Genomic DNA, 14,582 nt, shown 5'->3' on the forward strand with positions numbered 1-14,582 from the left:
CCTCGTGTGTGTGTGTGTGTGTTTCAGGTGTAGAGGTATAAGAGCCGAGACTACACCGATCCGCATATCTAGCCGGGAGGTGCACGCCATCTTTTCCGGTCTCGTATAATTTATTTTATACTTTAAAACCAGAACTGTCACGCGTTCCGAGGTATAAGGTTGAGTGGTACCACTCCGCGACCAGCTCTTTAACCTCGGTTGAATAAGGGCCTCGACCACGGCATAAATTAAGACCCCCGCGAGTGGGGGGATGAAAAACAAAATAAGACGACGAGGACAAGAGACAATAAGGAGTAGGGCACGTACAGCCACGCTTTGTTGCGTCGTGCGGGGTTTAATCGATACCATCCAACGAAACGATTCGGTAATTTCAACGATTTGTTGATGATTTGGGAAAGAAGCCTCGTCGGAGGACGTTCTTCGTGTCACCCTTACCCCCCGGCGGTGGTTGGAGCGCCTTTTCGTGTGAAAAAGTTTTCCTAGAAAGTTCGGGAATACCTTGTCAGTTCTCTGTATTATACCGTACTTGGAAGAAAGATTTCATTCGTTATTACAGTTTGTAACTACTGGAAGATTTTAGCAATGTATAGATATGTACGTAATAATCGTTTGAATTATGCTGAAATTGTCAATACTACATTTCGAGGCTGTTGGAGCATGAAATCCGTTGTACGGTTTAATAGCATATTTTCTTATTTAAGCAAGACCTCAGTTTCGAAAATTTATTTTTGCACCAATATGAAAAATCGTCGCAACAGTTGCGAAAATATATATCACGAGTTTCTAGAATCGAAAATAATGGGAACGTATGAGAGATTTTTCCGGATTATACATGCTGCACAACTAATTTTCATTATCTGTTCAGAATGATGCTTTTCGGTTATACCAAGTAAGAAATGAAAATAATTTAGGACTGTACGGTAACAAAAGGAATAGACATTTATCTCCTTGAGTGGTTCTGTTGACAATATATTCTATTCTGTGAATAAATAATTGCACAAATATCCCGGACTTTTCAAAGCATCAGGAAGACGGGATCTAGTTCTTTACGAATGGGGCGAGAATCTTCCTTCGCGTTTTTGAGCACAGGAAGGGGACGAACAATAAAAATTAATACGGCCAGTGGGTAGCCGTTTCGCGGCGAAGAGAAGGGGGTGAAATGAATTTGAAAAGTTTATCGCGACATTGCATGCCGGATAATGTCACTTTATTACACCGAAACGACGACAACGAGGCCTGCAGGAGCAGGTCTCGTACACGGCGGCCAGAATTATGTATCGAAACAGAACCTGAAACTCATGATAATTACACCGAACAGGGAATTATACATTGCACTGCGGTATAACGCGCATGCAACTTTGAAATATGCAACTTTCCGACGTCCCGACGACGACGAGGTTAATAATTTCCTCCTCCTTCCCGTCGCCGTGAAACGGTAGCACCCAGAACCCGGGTACGGACCACTCCCACAGCTTAATATCATCGGAACTCTATCTATGCACCTTACTATATGACTGAATAATAGCTTCGATCGATTGAACATGGGGAAACTTTCAAGTATTCGCCTGTCCCCGAAGTTTTGTTTAAGAGTGTACCTAATACATTTTACCGGATTAATTCTATCTGTATAAACTCTGCTGTTTTAAACTCCTGCAGGAATTTCATCAGGAGCTAGATTCCCCTTGTCGACTTTATAATGATTGTTTCATGACCTGGGATACCTGCAAATTGCCTAGAAGATGTACAATACATGAAAGTTTGTGTATATCGCGAGAAGAAAAAAGTTTCTGCACGTGTACAACGAAATCTAAATTGAAGCAGCAATTTCGAACTAAAGTGTCTAGGCTGATTTTGGAAACTGACGTTATGAAAATACAAGACTTTAGTACGTGGTTTTGTTTTATTTCAATTTAGGAATTTGACCGAATTGTCGAGAAAATGCAACGCACGAGTTGTGGAGAAAATCGTGGAATAATGCACTTCTCACGCAGTTAGAAATGAGGCATGAACCGAGTTAAGAATTACGGCATATAGGCTTACGTTGTAACGAATTCAGCAAAGTCATAAATGATGAAAAATAATGATATATATGATTTCAAGATTATCAACGATTGAAAAGTGATGATACAAAATTTATTTTACTTTCCTATGGATACAAAAATTTTTTTTCCGTCATGTTCTGGCTGAAGAATTGAATATTTTTCACCGACTGCAGGCAGTGTTTAAACATAAAAAATACGGGAAAAGGTAAAAGTAGGTACACAAAGGTGTACAATGCGCATTATAACCGTTTGATTACGCGCCTATAATATTAATTGTTTCTGCGAGTTGTTTCGTGAATGAAAATGGTGGGTTTAGAAACCGGAAAACGGAGGCGTCTAGCGGTTCGGGCAATCGCGTGACGGGTGTATAATTAGATTTCAATAACAGATTATACGTATTTACTCCGAATTTTATTATTTATACAACTGTAACGGTCGTATTAATCTCTTTCCAATAAAACGATGGATCAAACATCGTCGGAACCTGCCAGATGTCGGTGACACTTTTACAGGGGTACTTTCTAACAGGTATAATATTATAACACAAATATACATTATGCATGTAGACACGAATTCGCGAATGACAATCAATTTTCTTAAATCCGAAACGCGATCGTCTACACATACATCGTATACATTACATACAATTTATAGTATGTATTACATACAATACAATAAATAAGGCGTACAAGGAAGTTACCTGCACGAAACACGGAACAGAATGTCATTTTAACTACGTAGGTATTATTACTTGTAAAATACCGGAGAAAATACGACATTTCAGAATTCAAAAGTTGTTAGTCGAACGGTTATCCTGAAAGAAGAGGAAGAAAAACAACAAAGGAAATGCAATTTGAACTGCACTGCAGTAGGTTATACGTAATAAGACGGTGCATGATTCTATTATAGAGCGACGAGTAGCGTGTCACCGACGTCGGGCGTCGCGACGTCCGCAATGACACTCGTCCTTTTTGGACAGGGGAAAGAAGAACAAATAGTTAGGAAACGGCACGAGACCAGCTGCAAACTCTCGTCTCGTTGACAACTGACAACGAGCTTCTGGAAGCTAATCCACAAACATTTCCCAGTGTACGTATAAGTATTATTTCACATCCATGCACAGCGAGGGAAGAATGGCACACAATTTTTTACAAGTATAAAAACGTAGCGCAAAATAAAAGTTCCGCAATCAACGTTTCACTCAAATTCATCCGTGCCGTACAGCAGTTCTATTAAAATCGGAGTATTTTTCCTACGTCAAAACGAAATTTGACGAATTTACCAAATAGAGAAATGTTTTCGTTTTATTAATTTCATTTATTAAATGACATTTCTTTGAATAAATAAACCGTTTTTAATTTACGCCATACTTGGCAAAATTTGGCAAATCCTTTCTCCTTGTACAATGAAAAAAGAAAAACTGTGGCAGTATAAGTAATTTAATCCGAATTCAAATGCTAAATTTTCATGATACGTGCGATTTATATCTTCGTGAATCTTTTCGAACATTTGCGTCGTCAAGATTGAAAATTTTGTCACAAGATCACGATTCAAGCGTTAAAACTGACCAATCTGTTTTGTTTCAGAAACCATATATGTTTACTTCTGCAATTTTTAAGCCAGCTTACTCATTAACCCTGCTAAATTTAACTGTTTCAGGAAAAGTGAGTGTTATCCAAGTTGCGTTTGACTTTCGGGGAATCTTTGTAAGATTATGCGAGAGTATCGAAGTGCTTTTCCCGGAGATAAGTAACACCCTGAAAGTAAGTTGGACTTGGAGTGACTCACCACCATCGGCACGTTGTCCTTCGTTATTAGCAAATCTATCCCCGTGCAGCTATACATCGTCCTCCGATAACATTCACGGGGTGAAACCCATCAAGGGAAAATGGCACGCGTATTTATACCACGAAACAGGAAACAGAGGCGGTTAAAATTGTCATGACGGAAAGTTTGTAACTAGCTGACGCGATTGCTGAGCAACAGTATACATATACATATAATACATCGGGGCAATATATCGGAGATGACAGATTAGATAAACCGACATGGAAGAAGCCGCTTAATTGCAGAGCCAACGGAAAATTAACTATGACAATAAATTGATGCTATTGCGAGGAGCCTATGGGGGTGGGATCCAGAGTTGTGGAATTGAAGCAGGGAAAGACCGACGAACTAAGAGATATAGCGAAGCTTGCACGCGAGCTGATCGCCTAGCCTCGGGAGAGAATCAGAAATTAAAGGAACGAACCGCTTCTGGTGTAAATTGGATGTTGTTCTTTGACGGTTAGTTAGAAATGAGCAATTAACAGAGAACGTACGCGGTTTGACTCGAGTCAGACATAATTAGGACCCAACCGGTAGCCGCACGGCGAAGGTTATTATACAGTAAATAAACTAACGATGGAATTGGTAAGCCTTGAAACCGAAATATTTGAATGTCACATCTATATATGTATAAGTTTTTCTTCTTTTTTTTTTTCTTTTTACTCCTCCATCTTTTTATTCCGAAAAAGGCCTTGGGCGGGACGAGCGGCAGGATGGCCAAGGCGAGGCGTAGTGTAGAAATAATTTATATATGGTCTCAGCCGAAAATTCATTCGCTGCCAGTCATGTAAAATGCGTGAGTGACGGGCATAAAGTCGAACCTCACCGCAGCTGACGTGCTAAGAGTTGTTTGAAATTTTATACGTCCCGTACTATGTGTAATGTGTATAGATACAATGTTAATGATAACACAACAACAACAACAACAATAATAGTAACAATAATTGCAGACATGGAAAAGAAAAAGGGAATATAAACCGAGATTTCAGACACAGCATGCAGGACTTCATCCTGCGATTACAAAGATCCTTGTGGCTCACAATATACAACACAAGCCCCACATCGTCGCGTGTGTTAATTAAGTCACTGCACGATATGACATACCAACGCCGACTCGACTATCGTTTTGATATCGTGTGTATTATATGTATATACGTATACATCGAGTATACATTTTTGGATCCTCGATATCGTTTGGTAAATTGTTGTAACGGGTGTATAGGTTTGTATGCTCGTATCGTTATTGTGTATACCTTTATACCTTATACAGCCTGCGCGTTTCAAGTTCGTCGAAATAGAATCACCCACTCAACAGACACATTCGCAAATGGTGTATCGTATTTTTCATTTTTCGTCAGTAGCTGCGATATGAGAGACAAGGGAGCGAGTCTCTCTTTTTCCTTCGTCTTACTTTTATTTCACCACAATATTAGAGGTCTGTATGAAACGTGAATAGCTATTATAAGCAAGACAATCGTATAATTTTATGAAAATGTAATTGATAAATTTTATGAATGCAACTTTTGGTGCTGTGTTTACAAGCAGCTTGAATTCACCAAAATGTAAGATTAATAAATAATCGCAGATCCCAAAAAATCTCATCAAATTTTCACTAGCAAGTATAGTAACAACAAAATATTTCAGACATATTTATTTCAACAGGAAATAACGACGCTACGTTGCGAATCAATTACCCTACGACAAAACATAACTTTTGTTCAAAATTTGCTCGCAAACTTATCGATACTTCTAAATGACTGTTGAGAAAAGAATCACAGAACCATAATAATTTTTTGAACCCCTATTATTATCGCTGAATTACTCTGAAAAAGTTCTTGTTTTTTTTTAAGAGCATTTACAACATCGATGTATGTAATAAAGCAGAAGATTCGTTGATCGTCGTCGAAATTACATCGACACGTACACACCTTATTTCCATTTATACCCGGTTATTTGGCAGCAGGGAGGAAGTTATCAAGGTGATATATTAAGGGTAGTCAACCGCGACGTAGTTGCGTAGTCCAAGCCTGGCGGTACCTGGATGCTTAGCCAATGCTTGGGGGTAAATATTGCAACTCGATCCACGTTATAGTTTAGAAACACGTTGGCCAGGACTAATTAGCGACATGCAAGTTGTAAAGAAACGACGACGAAGAAACTAGCAACTATTAAACGAGAAATTAAACGTTTGGATAATTAAAATACTTATACGACAGCTATTAACGGGATAACGGCGCTCGAATAATAACGATGCTATACTTGACGAATAATCGCTCTTTTGTAAAGTCGTGCGCGAGTTGTGGTTTTTTTTTTGTTTTTTGTTTTTGTTTTTGTTTAATTTATTTTTCTTAAAATTTTTTTTATCATGGTCAAATTAATATTTACCTAGATGTAATAAAAAGAGAGAAGCGTGCAGTAAAAAGATGTAACAGTATTTTATCACGTTTTTATGGTAACGCTTTTGAATTAATACGCGCAATTATTATGGAGCCATACATACTCGTAAGTTCTATCGATTATTTTCACACGATGAGAGTAAGTCAAAATTAGTTCTGTGCTCGGTAATAAGTAGGGTTTTATGACAAACGTAAATTTAATAGCGAATAATACAGTTTGTCGCGTACTAGAAATGAATCCTTTCGTATCTAATGTAACTACAAATATATACGTATATATATACACACGGACCAATAACTGCATGATACGATAAAACAATACGAATACGCACGTAAAATTGCGTAAAATCAAGTAATGAATTTCAGAATAAATTTTACAATGAGAACGAGTAACAGAACTTTTAACCGGATTGAACTACAGAAGATCACATGGAGTGAAATAGATTTGTGGATGAAATCAGCCGTGAAATGACATACCTAACACCAAATTGCTCATAAAATCATGAGAAGTCAATAAAGCAACTTTTAATCTGCACTTCGACATCCTATTATTAGTATAGATGTAATAGACTAGTTGCGCCGAGAAAAAAGTCTGATCATCTTGACTATACGGTCTTTAACTATTTTCGTTATTCGACATAACTGAAAAATGTAGTTCTGGATACAAAATGACTATGAGTTATGTATCTGTGACCAGAAAATCTGGTACGTTTTACCATTTTATTCGATTACGCAGTCACTCCTACTAGGTTTTCTGGTAACTGTATAATCACGATAAAATTACGGAATACTAAAAAATTAACAAATATCTCGAATAGACATTTGTATTAGGTATACCGAGTAAACAAAAGAAAGCAAATTTATATTCGGAATAGTTTTAAAACACTCGCTCATTATTGTCATGTATTCCTATGTATACTACGCCAACCACTCACCAATTGCAATTTGGTGATCCTGGTCGTTCGCTTTTTTTTCCAATTCACAATGTTATCTGAAGCATGCATATTGGTTAAATAGTATACATGACGTTTTCAATACTCAAACTTGTAAACTTAAAAATTAGTCAGAAAAGTCACAAGTCATCAGGTCAACCTGGACAACCAGAACTACGAAACATTAGTCCTGAAGGTCAAAAGTCACCAGGTCAAGGACCTGGATAGCCAGAACTACGGTGCGCTTGTCCTGGAAGTCGAGTTTCACCAGGTAGCGGACCTGGAGCATGAAAACTACGGAGCGCTTGTCGTGGAACTCGAGTTTCACCAGGTAGCGGACCTGGAGCACGGAAACTACGGAGCGCTTATCGTGGAACTCGAGTTGCACCAGGAAGCGGACCCGGAGCGCAGGATCCAGAAGGTTGAGAACCCGGTACTCAAAATTTGCGGAGCGCGACTGTCATCCGTCCGCGCTACTGCGCGGTTGTTTCCAGACTGAGGAATTCGGCTAGCTGATTTTCGTCTATATAGATTGATGACGTCAAGAGGAAAAAAATTTTCGGTCACTTCACTTTCTGAATATCCGAACATCCAAACTTTGGTTTCGAACTTTAATACTATGTATGATGTTATGTATGATGTATGATGTATGATGTATGATGTATGATTTATGATGTATGATGTATGATATCACGTCACAAAACCACGATTGCAAGGTAAATGTTGCAGAGGGTGAAATCACCTGTTTTGCCCCCTTTTTCTGATACAGTAATCGTCATAGATTAAAGACATAGAAAAGTTTTCATGTGTCACAAAATGAATAAGATTTCTGCGTCAACCAGCATTATTGTAAAAAAAGTCTTGTTTTTGACTTACACCAAGAAACATCATGTATCGCTAATAAAGCATATTTCCCATCTTTTAATTTCTGCCTATTTTTCGTTCAAAAAAATACAAGTATAGTAATTTAAAAAAAAAATCAATAAATGCTTCGTTTCACTGTGAAACCTGACGTGATGTGACAATTTTATTTAAAAACCTCAATAAACTCTAAAGTAAGGAATCATAATTACATACTGTAAACCCGGTGAAAAGAAAAGTATTTAATTTGTTGCATAGTGTAATTTCGAGCTGGTAATGGAACAATAAATTCGCGTTACAGCCATGCTTAAATGTAATAAAATGTAGTAAGCTAATCACACGGATTCGACGATATTTGATTTGCCCAATTCTCTCGAATTTTCTACGTAAACCAAGCACGAGAAACGAAGCTTTTTCCAATGCAGCTCGGTTCAAAAAATCCGTGAACACCGCGAGCGCGGTATACAACGCAGCATCCGAAGTAGGATCCGCGGCGTAAAGAGATCATAAGATTGTCTATGAGGGTATAAAACTAGCCGTGTGCAGGCGAGGAGGGTGCGTGTTCGACAGTGGTTCGGCAGCCATATTCATTTAATACCTGGAGCCACTTTCAGCGCGGGGGCGGCTCCGCCGGGGTGATATCGCGGTACTTATACGGCAGGCACCGTCAAATTGCGACGGGGCCGCAAAATGGCGTGTCACACGGCTGTTAATCCTTCTATGTGTAAACGCGCTCGGAAGAAAATCCCGGCAGTCGAAGTTTAATCCACGCCGGTTATAAGACACCCGAGAATCGTCGGTGCAGGTTATTCGACTCGAGAATTGACGACCCCGAAAGCGGAAAACGGCACCGGAAGTCAGCCTGTGTCCTTTTAATGGCGGTCTGACACAGCCGCTGCAGGTCGCGCTATTGGCTGCAAGTTTTTTTCGTGTTCGAGGCGTCGCGAGTTCGTTAGTGAAACTACTTTTCCTTTCCTTTCCTTACATTACCTTACGGTTTGTATTTTTTTTTCCCTTCTTCTTCCTCTGATTGTCTCGTGTTTCGAACCCGTTACTTTCATCGCCCCACGCGACGACACACGGGCCATTATGATTCGTGGCCTGCAATGGGAATCGGGCAACCGTTGCACGATATATGCCACGTCGTGTCAAAGATGAGGCGCGATATTAATTTTCGGTGAAATTTCGTCAGCTGTATACACAGCGCAAACATAACTACAACACATGGTATTAAAGATTTTGGGAACACCTTTGGAATTTATAAATCATTTTACAACTAATTATGGATGTAAAAGGAAATCTAGCATCGAAGTGATGAAAGACTGCTTGGTTTTCCTAATCAAGCAATCGATACTTCGATTATTATACACGGACCTTTTCATACATTTCGTCATTCGGCAGACACGCATTGCAGCTGCAGCAGATCGAGGGATAAAATTTGTATTCACTGTCTGAACAATTCGTTCTGAACAAAACGAAGGGGCCGCAAGAAGCAAGGTTTGTTAGTTTTAAAATTGTATTCCAGGATCGTTTTATTTATGAGTCACTTGCAGTTGAGCAGATAACTCATTTCGACGAAATCATGCCGTGATCAAAGAACCATCTCTCCGATTATTCATTCAATCGTATTGATATTTGGAACATCGACAAATTTCGCAAATCTTTTTTAGTTTCCAATGAAAACCAGAAGATTAATTCTACTCACCATTCTCCTTCTCCTGCCAAGCCAAAACTCCGCAGAGCAGAGCCAGGGTCTTCCCGCTTCCCGTAGGACTCTCCAGTAAGCAATGTTCCGATTTTTTGCATCCTTGAATCAGCTGAAATTGCAGAGAATAGATGAAACAAAGTCCATGACGACTGACAATTTTTACAAAATAATGCGGTACATTTAAGGTGCTGCTATTGAACGGTTGGAAAAAAGGAATCACAACATACATTGCGCGTGAAATGATGATGGAATACAGCCAATGTCGATTTTACCTTGTTCATAACGGCGATCTGCGACGGATAAGGTTTGACCGGAAACTTGACGTTGACACCGGCGATGTACAGTTCTTCATGGTGTACCTCCTTCGGGGTGGGAACCTCCTTTCCCTCCAGAGCAATGGTGATGTGCTTGAATATTTTCTTGTGGCATTCGTCCGGGGCATTCGCAGGAGTAGCGGGACCTGCCGAGTAGCAACCACCGGAAAAACCATCGCCGAGTATCGCCTTCGCCGCGTCTATCCTCGTCATTTTCTTCCTCGTCGTCTCGTCCCGCTTTTCACGCCAATTGAGAATCGACCATCTTTCCAACGTCGCGGAGCTGGATTCCGGAAGATTTTTGCGCTTTCGCGACTTGCGGGGCTTGCGGGGCTGACGACCCCTTCGCGAACTCGAACTGGAGCTTGAGCTTTCGCTCCGATCGCTGGAAGCGTCGTAGACGTTGGCGTTGATCACTGATCCCCGTTTCTTGGTCTCTTTTAGCTGAAAAATGCCGTCCTCTTCGTCTTCGTCTTTCTTTTCCTCGACTTGTTTCTCCTCGGCGTTTTCATCGTCCTCCTCTTCCTTCTCCTCCTCGTTTTCAGACGGCTTTGACTGCTTGGAGTTCTTTTTAAACGCAAGACCGGGGTTCAGGTACTGAGAATTGAAAAAGCTCGGCGGTTCTTCGATCTGCATCTCCGTGTACTGTAGCTCTTCACTTTTCTCCGCATCATCGTCATCGCCGCTCAAATTTGAGGCGGAACTCTGCTCGGTCAACAAGTCACTGTCTTCATCATTCGTTATATTTAAGACATCCTGCGCGATGCGTGGATTGAATTTTCCAGCCATTCTGAAACCGATTTCTTATCAATTACCGAATCGTTGAATACGCCTCTTCGTTTTTAATCAAATCATTCAACAACCAACCAATTGATAAAGAAAAACTCTATACCGAAGGTAGCGGAATCAAAACAAACAAGAATATGTAAAAGGGTTTCGCGAGGGAGTAGAAACTTCTAGAGTTCTGGAAACTTTGGAAGAAAGTCGAGTAACAGGTGTGCAAGCACAGAACTTAGACTCGACTCTAAAATTTTTAATGACACAAGCTCCGCGTTAATCACGCCGGCGGATTCATTGAGCTTTTTCAAAGCTGTAAATTTTATCCAAGAACAAAACTCCGCAGTATCTTCATAAATAAAATCCTACGTTATTTCTTTCCCACCTTCAACTTGGATTCAAATCTTCATTCATAGGTACAGCAAAAAGAGTGCACAATATATGTATATAAGATGTCTCGTGTGGTGTCGCAATAAAAGTCCTGCACCTGAAAACGAGCGATGCTTTATAATAACAGCGGAGAGCCTTTTCTACATGAATTAGGGTAAGTACTTGACAAATGTCGCGTACATACACGAGAAGCGGATGTAAGGAAAATGAAAAAAATTAGGAAGATGTACAAGAGGACACTCCAAGACGACGATAATCGAGACGAACGTTTCGGGGTTTCGCACTGCACATGGCATTTCTCGACACGCTACATCCTCTGCCAGCTGTGTCGTGGGCTCATTTTTCTTTACAACGTCGTTGAATGGACTGCACCGCGTGTCGTATATTTCACTGTGCACTCGCAAGACGACAAGTTCCGATGGAATATAGGTGCATAAAGTGATCGTTATATTTCCACACCGCAATTCCATCGCATGCAGTTGTCCCCCTCACACATGCTCGATACTGCTGAATTCGAGTTGTAGGATACATTTGACACCGGAGTAGCTTGCCATATGTCGATCTGAAGCAATACGGAGTGAAAAAAGGGTTGACAAGGAAAAACTGGGGCTTTAACTTGTCAGAAGTTGGTTCAATTTCATTCCGGAATTCCCCAAGCAATGGAAGTTCGTTTCGTTGTTCTTCTTACGCGACTAATTGCGGCAAGTAATTTCGTTCCAGTAGTCACGAAGTGATAATGGAATCGCGTATTTTTTCTCACTTGTTTTCCACATTTTTCTAACATTTATAAATAAATTTATTCGTTTTTCAACTACGAATTCTTTACAAAGTCTGTATTTTTCACCCAATACCGCTCTTCCGCTGCGTGAAAAAAATATACTGAGAAACCGGATTCATCTCAAATTACTGACCGCTGAAATTTTTTGAAACAATATTGTTCCTCTCAATTAATGTGTTTAAATATCCAAATATTACGGCATCTTGATCTAGAAACGCATTTGAATTTATCTCAATAAAATGAATTAAAAAGTAGGGGTGGTCAGAGATATTAAATCAAAATTACAGTCTTTTTGGATCAAAAATATTTTTGAAGGTGTTTCATGATTTGAAAATAATTCTCATAAGTCAGTCTAATTCGTAATTCCTTTTTTTGACGCCATTGAAGTTCGTAACGTTGATGGCACAATTTATTTTTAGGAAAAATTGTCATTCCATCAGAAAAGTATCAGCTGACTACAAAAACCGTAATAAAATATTGCATAATTCTATTTTGAAAACACATCTCCTGAATTAATTACTCTAAAATAGCGAAATATTAAATAAATATTACAATTTGAACATATTCTCTCAAGTGAACCTTACTGACTCCAACCTTATTTTTTTTTCCTTTCTTTTTTTCTTTGAATGATTGAATTACGCGTTAACGACTTTTTTAATTTTTCAAATCATTCTATTTTGGTTTCTCCTCAATAACTGTGGGTAATTTCACGGTGAATGAATACAGGAAAAATATTGTCAACAATTCTAACAATGCGTTGGACTGGAAATCGACCATAACATAACATTTAATTACTCATAATTGGTAAATTGAGGCGTAAAATGCTACTAAAAATGTCGTTTAAACGGACAAATAGATATGTTTACTTCAATTCTAGCTTAAAATGAAATTTGTAAAATAGGTATGCGAAATTAATTATCAAATGTCGAATGGTATTGTATACTGTAAATATTATTATCGGGGTTTTTCTACTACTAACCAACCAGGACTCTGCGGCTTTCAAATTATTCATATTTAATTCAGCGCTTAACAAATACTGTCGGTAGTATGTGCATGAAATTTCTTATGCTACGCTCCAGATAGGATACAAGCAAACATTACATTACAGGTTCAGGGCTCGTTACATTAAACGAAGATTTTGCAATTCCAACATAATTTAGTCGAATCAGAGGGAATCGTTCTTTTTCGAAAATTTTTATAAAATTGTACGATCTATTTGAACAGAGATATTCGACACGTGACCGACGCTGAATGCAGTACCTAAATCTTACACAATATCGAATAAAAAAAAATTGAAAATGCACGTACAAATCTGATCTAAATGGCGAATGCAAAACAGCAAATACACAATGAATTTGAATCAACGATTTCAAGCGTTACTCCGCCCTCGTTCAAAAATGTTCCACGAATGCGCGGTTAAACGTAAGCACCAATAGGTGGACGTTGCCATAACACACGCCACGACCTCGTGTACAGGAGAAATCCGTGGCGTACACATATGAAGCAAAATAAAGCTGCGCATGCGTCTCTCTGACTCCGCGCGACCACGCGACTCGATGTGTCGTTGGCTGATGCACGCGGATAAGGCCAAACGAGAGGAACGGAGTGACACGGGCTGATAATGCGAGCAGCAAGCTCGCCGTAAGGCCACGAGTGGCGACGATGACGATGAGAGATGGAGCGATAATATCCACCGATAAGGCAGGGGGGAGCGATACGGGGTGCGAATATAACCTCAAGCGTCAAGATTTTAGCGAATACTCACGGTGACGGAGGATCGAGGCGCCGTCTTACGAAGGCGAGGGATGCTGAGTAGACACAGACGATGATGAATATCGCTGCCAGAACGATGAGCATCGCCCGGAGGTGACCTATCTGCTGGTTTGTCGGCGAACGCCGAAGGCAAACATTGAGGTTAGAGGACACAAATAGCCGGAGCTTAGCGGGGCCGACTTTCGCCCGGCACTCGACGCTTCGATGTTCGACCGCCGTTCGGGAGAATCGATTCCTCGACACTCGGCGCGGGACACACGACAAGTTTCGAATTTCGAACGCCACGCAACGGAAAGAGGCACAGGCACGCGAATAACGCGACTTGTTCGGCGGACTAGACGATCGTACTTGTGTAAACATGAGGAATACGAATCTGGGTCAGAATTGTTCCGTTACACACAGATTTTGAGTCGTGTATGGGGTATTCCACTATAATTTGAACACCGAAGTATTTGGGGTGACGGAGCGATTCTGACTACGGATTCGGATTCAGTAATTGCAACGATATATCGAGACGTGATCTAATCCACCGGACAAGTGTTTTTCGTGATTTCTTTTTTGTGTTATTACCCGCATATATAACTCAAAATTTAGGGGCGATAGGACGATTCAATTGAACCTATTTTTAACCTATGAATTAATCGCAAGACATGCCTTGATGGATTACGAATCTAATAGCATTCGTCGTTAAGTTTAAACTTGGAATTTTTGTTTAAAAATAATAAAGGCATTTATTATATCATTCATGTGTTTATATATTTTATGAACTGAGAAACAATTCTCG

General features: G+C 39.8%; 1 protein-coding gene across 1 annotated transcript in view; it reads right to left on the reverse strand.

Annotated features, from left to right (window-relative positions):
• The window catches only part of LOC124300421 (Fanconi anemia group J protein-like), a 68,056-nt gene extending 54,049 nt beyond the window's left edge, over positions 1-14,007 (reverse strand). The window contains exons 1-3 of the mRNA XM_046754513.1: positions 13,791-14,007; positions 10,039-10,870; positions 9,764-9,875 (exon numbers count right to left, since the gene is read on the reverse strand). Coding sequence (XP_046610469.1) covers positions 9,764-9,875; positions 10,039-10,870; positions 13,791-13,882 — 1,036 coding nt within the window. The 5' untranslated portion in view covers positions 13,883-14,007. The remainder of the gene's footprint in view (positions 1-9,763; positions 9,876-10,038; positions 10,871-13,790) is intronic.
• Positions 14,008-14,582: the final 575 nt, after the last annotated feature.

Source organism: Neodiprion virginianus, chromosome 3 (genome assembly GCF_021901495.1).
Source record: "Neodiprion virginianus isolate iyNeoVirg1 chromosome 3, iyNeoVirg1.1, whole genome shotgun sequence".
Lineage (NCBI taxonomy): Eukaryota > Metazoa > Arthropoda > Insecta > Hymenoptera > Diprionidae > Neodiprion > Neodiprion virginianus.